This window comes from Nicotiana tomentosiformis, chromosome 5 (assembly GCF_000390325.3).
Source record: "Nicotiana tomentosiformis chromosome 5, ASM39032v3, whole genome shotgun sequence".
NCBI lineage: Eukaryota > Viridiplantae > Streptophyta > Magnoliopsida > Solanales > Solanaceae > Nicotiana > Nicotiana tomentosiformis.
The window spans coordinates 105,846,487-105,853,359 of record NC_090816.1 but is presented as its reverse complement, the minus strand read 5'-3'; the positions used below and the strand labels follow the sequence as shown (position 1 = coordinate 105,853,359).

At 30.2% G+C, this 6,873-nt stretch overlaps 1 protein-coding gene across 1 annotated transcript; it reads left to right on the top strand.

Moving 5' to 3' along the window:
• The first annotated feature begins 5,606 nt into the window (after positions 1–5,606).
• On the top strand, positions 5,607–6,305 carry LOC138892939 (uncharacterized). Its single transcript, XM_070176698.1, has 2 exons — positions 5,607–6,005; positions 6,165–6,305. The coding sequence occupies exons 1-2, from the start codon at positions 5,607–5,609 to the stop codon at positions 6,303–6,305; spliced, it is 540 nt and encodes a 179-aa protein (XP_070032799.1).
• Positions 6,306–6,873: the final 568 nt, after the last annotated feature.

The window sequence follows — 6,873 nt, the reverse complement described above, 5'->3', positions numbered from 1 at the left end:
AAAAAAAAAAAAAGGAAAGAAAGATAATAGGAGATGAGGGAAAGCATAATTGGCATGAAATTTGATTCATTGGTTTCAAGTAAAAGGATGGTTGGTATGCATAATAGAAAAAGAAAATAACATTTTCGTGTTTGTTTTTAGGGTGAAAGGGTAGAAAAAGTTTACAGCGTGTGGTAACTTACCCTTGTACGAGCATAAATTATTTTTATGCCTTTTTTCTCTGCTAAAGGCAATTTTACTTAATTAAAACATACTCTCTTTGCCTCATTTTTGTTTAATATCATTAATAGTTTCGAAGTTAAATAGTTTTGTTTCACTATAATCACAAAAGATATATTTACTGTCGTACTTTTAAAATTCTAAAAAATTAAATTTTATTCTAAGAAAATAATTGAGATCTAAGTTAACACTAAAATTAGATATGTCGGCACTTGTATTTCATTCTTTATCACAGGGGTGGCATAGTTTGGACAAATCAGAAATCCAAATCAAGATTCGAATTTGGTTTGAATTTTCGGATTACAAATTAGATTTCGGATTTTATTTTTAAAAACTTTGGATTTTGGATTGACTTTCGGTTCTGGTACTTCGAATTTTCGAGTTTATACTTCATAATTAGCCCTATCCATTAGACACCCATTTTTCATGTGTCAAATACTAATAAGTTCAATATCATACTTATTAGATCTTAACTCGTGTATCTGATACTAATTACTAAGTTCATCGTTAATACCCTACTAATCGAATATAGGGTCATTTTCATTCTTACCCATGCCAGTTTTCATTTTCTGCATTTGTGAACACGGCGGAAGGCTGAAGTTGCATTACTATCTAATTTGTCATGGTTTTATTATATTTGATTTGTTAATTCGTAGGGCCTTATTTATGCGTATGTTGTATTTCCTTAATAATTATTTTATTGCTTGCATGAATACTTTATTTAGATATTATGGTGGGAATGAGGAACTATTAAGGCAATTTGACATGAATACTATATTTGATGTTTCTTTATTGTAGGAAGAATGAATAATCTCAACATATATTGGCTCAAAATCGAAAAATTAAAATATCCAATTTGATTAAACCGAAATCGAACTTAAAAAGATTCAATACGATCTTATTTTGGATTAGATTTGAAGTGTAATATTTTTAATCCGAAAATCAAAAATACAAATCAAAATTTTATATTCAATTCGAACTGCATGAACATCAGTCCTACTTTACCATCTCTTCGGAGGGGGATATCAAATACAACAAAACAATTTCAATACAAAATACATAGGCTATTTGTTTAAAGAATAAATAAATAAATAAATAAATAACGAAGAGGATAAAATAGAGTGCAAAAGGAGGGAGAAAAAAGAAGGATTTTAAGATTTGGGGTGGGGGGAGAAAGAAACAAAAATAAAGTAAATTTGCACGAGAGATCCGCAAGAGGACGCCGTTTTTTTCTTTTTTGTTCTACGCAAAATCCGCAAACTATTCGCCGAGACATACTCATAAACGCTTCTTTTATGGACTTCTTATGTTATTGCATTTCGTATTATATTAAAAAATATTAATTATATTAAATTGTTATCGTGACTTATATAGTCATTGAAAACTTTTTTGTTTAATAATTTTTTTTTTATTATCCAATGTTTAGTATTTTTACATTGTTAATAGAATTGTTTTAACCATATTACTTTATTTAATATTTTTGTCTACTCGCTTTCTTTTTGTAATATAAGAAAAGATATATATATATATATATAAGATAAGATATATATATTTTATTAATCTTGAAATATTTTTTATTTTAAATTTTATTCTGTTGTTGTCAATAATATTATGTGAATGAATAAAATTTTTATTAAATTAAAAGGACTTATATAGTCATCGGATAACTTTTTTGTTATTTATTTATTTATTTATTATATTATCCAATATTTAATATAATTGCATTGTTAATAGAAATTTTTATTAGCATATTACTTGGTTGATATTTTTGTCTACTACTTTCTCTTTGTAATATAATAGAAAATATATATTTTATTACTCTTAAAATAGTTTTTAATTTTAAATTTTATCCTATTGTTCTCAATAATATTATCTGAATTTTAATGAATAAAATCTCTATTAAACTAATGAGACTTATATAGGCGTCGAATAACTTTTTAGTTTTGTATTTTTCTTCTTATATTATCCCATAGTTATTAGCATATTACTTTATTTAAATTTTTGTATGCCACTTTCATTTTATAATATTACAGAAGATACATATTTTTTATTTTATAATTTATTCTATTATTATCAATAATAATTTTTGAATAAATAAACTTTTTATTTTAAAAAAAAAAAATTATTTTAAAAAAATAAAGAAATTCTAAATTGGCAGTTTTTGTTTTTTGTAATTTTAGTGTTTTTATTTTAAAATAATTTAAAAACTCCAACTTGAAACTACTCTCCAATTTGAATGGACAATTTTTTTAAAACTTTTATTTTATTATTTGATAGAAATTTTCGGTTTTTATTATAAAATATTTTATTTTATTATTTTATAGATATTTAAATTCAAAAACAATAACCAATAACTAATTATTTAATAAATAACTAATTATTAACTACTTATACCATGTGGCTTTATTCTAGGCTGCCACTTGGCTTAAGGAGAGGGCATTTTCCTCTCCTTTTAATAATAAAAAAATATTGATAGATATAGATATAGATACTATCCAATATTTAGTATTATTGCATTGTTAATATAAACTTTTATTAGCATATTAATTTTAAGCTACCTTTTTTTAATAATATAATAGAAGATATATATTTTTTATTTTTTATTTTATTCTATTATTCTAAATAATATTTTATGAATAAATAAGTTTTTTATTTTTAAAAACAAAATCATTTATAAAAAAGAAATTTTAAATTGGCAGTTTTTTATTTTTTTTATTTTAGTTTTCTATTTTAAAATAATTTAAAAACTCTAAATTAAAACTACTCCCCAATTTCAATGGACAGTTTTTTTTATTCTTTTTTTTATTATAAAATATTTTATTTTATTATTTTATAAATAGTTAAATTAAAAAATAATAACTAATTATTAACTACTTATGACATGTGTCTTTTTTCTATGCTGATACTTGGTTTAAGGAGAGGGCTTTTTCCTCTCCTTTTAATAATATATAGATATAGATTGAAAAATTGAGAAAAAAGGTAGATCATATTTTTGAACAAGTCAATTGAGAAAAAAGGTGGATAATATTTTTGAACAAGCTCAACTTTGCGAAGTGTAAATCTGAACCAAAACTTATCACATTAAACAGACTTTTGTTAGCTATTTTTAAACACTTCTTTCCAACCTTTTGAAAAAGTCTTAAGTTATTGAGTTTCCTATATTTTCGTTGGCAAAAAATGATACGAGTAATTTATTTTGATTCGTTCCACTCACTACCTGTTCCTCTCCAGCAAAAAAAGGAAAAAAAAACATAATATAAAGTGTCTATCATAATCTATATCTATTTATATTTATATTTATATTTATACTATATTAAAAGTACGAAAGCCCTTAACGAAATGTCGTTCGCCTTTTTTACCTTTTAAAAAATAGAATTCACCCTTTTTTTAAGCAATCATAAAAAATTCTTCTTCTCTCTCATGCGACCGGTGCATGGCAGCTAATTGTACGTCGGAATCGTCAATGGTAAGAGGGCGAGGACGGGGACGAGAACAAGGAAGACCTAAGAAAGTTCTACTAGTTACTTTTGGAAGCTCAGTGGGAGCTCGAGTGCAAACAGAATAAGCTCAACCTAAGATAACATAAACTACTCCAATTCAGATAATGGAGGATAAGAGACCAATACACTGGGATCTGCAACAATTCCAAAATAGTGGCACAACGACTGCAATTAAGTGGTGAAATAACTCTTAGCTCTGAAGGAGAAAACCCCCAAATTACAAACCCTAGGTCAATTGAGGGACTATCAAGTGCAAATCCTAAGCCAATTAAAGGGATGACATTGACCAAGGAAGCAGAGAATATACAAATGGCAATGGAAACGGAGATGAGTGCAGCAAAGACTACACAACAACCACTGGGAGTAAATGCTACAGTAACCAATGGAATAGTGACAGAAGCAGAACAAGGCAATCAAAAACGAGCAGAGGATCCAAAGCAGATGGGGACATGGATTAATTTATTTAAAGGTAATAGGTCAGTTGCTAATGGCATGACCCTTTCATACATCCCTCCCCAACTGGTGGATGGTTAACCAGTAATGCAATTGGAAAAAGAGGAAGTAGCACCAGAGGAAGAGAAGTGGAGATGTGCATTAATAGCTTATATCATTGGTGAGACTCCATGATATAATGCAATGTGTCGTTACATTGAACAAAATTGGTCTAAAGTTGCTAATCCTGATGTTTATTATCATGAAGAGGGCTATTATGTGCTTAAGTTTCATTCTATCATTGATATGCATGCAATCTTCTATGCTGGACCATATACAATAAATAATAGACCAATAATCTTGAAACCTTGGACGCCTGAGTTTGATTTTAGTAAGGAGTTTCCAACTGACATTCCTCTATGGGTAAAATTTCCTAATCTACCAATGAGTTGTTGGAGTAGTAAATTATTAAGCAGAATTTCCAGTGTCCTAGGCACACCTTTATATGCTGAAGAATGTACTACTAAACAAACAAGGATATCCTATGCTCGTATGCTAATTGAAGTAAATGTGAGTCGAATATTGCTTGAGGAAATCAAGGTGATAAACCCAAAAGGAAGCCTATGTTTTGTGACAAATACCAGATTGTTAGTCATAGTTGCCAGATCAGAGCAAAACCTCCAGTGCCACAACAATAGAGGAAAAGAGATAATAAACATGTCACTTATGAGTGTAGAACCAAGGGCTCGATAGCACAGCTGCAGATCAAAATGCAGCACCAGCACAACCTCTCCAACAGAAAAGACAACAAGAGGATCCTAAATAAAAGAGGATAATAACTAAAAATGAACTAAAAACACAAACCTCAGAACAACCAGAAAGTTCAAGAACAAGGGGAACACAGGTACACCAATCAGTAGAGGTAGGAGGGCATGCTATTAACCAACACACAGAGGGCGGAACTAATGCAAGTCCAGCTTTTAACCTCTACAACTTTCCTGAGCTTAGAGCAACACCTTCAAGATATGGATCAGAACCAATTAGAAAGGGGCATAGTGATAACAAATTCATACTCCTGGATAGGGGTAGGGATCCAAATCTTACTCTATGAAGTGGTTATTCTAGAATGTTAGAGGTGTAAATAAGAGATATAAATAAAAGAAATTGAGGAACAATATGAATAATAATAACATTAAACTGGCTGGACTGGTAGAGACAAGAGTCAAAGAGCATAATGCCCAAAAGATCTGCCAATACATAATACCGAGATGGGAGAGCATAATGAACTATCACGATACAAGAAATGGGAGGATTTGGGTAGGCTTGGACACAAACTACTATACAGTGCAAATGATCATAACTAAAGCGCAACTAATACACTGCCATGTTAAAAGTAATGCAGTTACTATGAATTGATTGCTAACTGTTGTATATGGTTACAATACAATAGAGCAAATGATATCCTTATGGGAGAACTTGAAAGAGGTGGCACAGGGGATAAACATACCATGGTTAGTTACTGGTGACTTCAATGAAGTAATGGCTCCACAAGACAGAATGTTTGGGAATCCAGTGACTTATGTAGAGACTAAAGACTATGCTAATTGTATACGAGGCTTAATGTTGAATGAACTTCAATGGAAATGTGATTACTATACATGGACTAATAAGCAAAGTGGCACTGATATAATCTACAGTAGAATAGATAGAACATTTGGGAATCATGAGTGGATGATGCAATGGGAGCACTTACTTGTAGAATATGATATTCCACTCATATCAGACCACTCTCTAATGGTATTAGCTATGGCTCATCTAAAACAGAACATTAAGATACCATTCAGATTTTTTAACGTATGAGCTAAGCATGACAGCTTCTTACCACTGGTAGAACAAATATAGAGGAATAATATGGCTGACAACAAGATAAAAGATATATGGCTAAAGCTAAAAGTTCTGAGGCCTCTATTAAAGTAGCTGAACAATGAGAAGTTCAAATACATATAACAAAAGATTGAGAAGACTAGAGCTGAATTGATCAATACTCAGAAACAAATCAGTAACAAATGCTCTGATGAATTAGTGGAAATAGAGAGACAGCAACTTCACAACTTGAAGAAATGGTCTATGATTGAGGAGCAAGCAATGCAGTAGAAATCCAAGGCACATTGGATAAGGTTAGAGGATTCTAATACAAAATATTTCACAGCTATTGTCAAAGAAAGGGCACAAAGAAAGCAGATTAATGAGTTAACTTCAATGTTTGGCACTAAACTCACAGACTTTCAAAGCATCAAAGAAGAAATTGTAGATTTCTACAAATGTCTTATGGGATCTGCAGCAAAAATACTACCAGCAATCAACAAGCACACTATGAGGAAAGGCCCTACCATGTCACACCAAAAAAAACTGGACCTGTGTACAGAGGTCACTAAACAAGAGGTATTCAAAGCATTGAACTCAATAGAAGATGAGAAGTCCCCAGGTGTAGATGGTTTTAACTCTTATTTCTTCAAAAAGTCCTGGCAAGTAGTGAAGGGAGACATAGTGATGGCAGTCAAGGAATTCTTTAGTATTGGGAAAATGTATAAGGCAGTCAACTGTACTTCCATTACATTAGTGCCAAAGGTTGCTCACCCTCCCACAAATATAGGCCAACAGCATGTTGTTCTGTCCTATACAAGATTATAACAAAGATAGTGGCATTTAGAATACAACCAAT

Coding starts and splice junctions, on each gene's coding strand:
- LOC138892939 (XM_070176698.1), top strand. CDS start 5,607: ATGATATCCTTATGGGAGAACTTGAAAGAGGTGGCACAGGGGATAAAC. Junction 6,006..6,164: donor TACCATTCAGATTTTTTAAC/GTATGAGCTAAG, acceptor ATATAACAAAAG/ATTGAGAAGACTAGAGCTGA.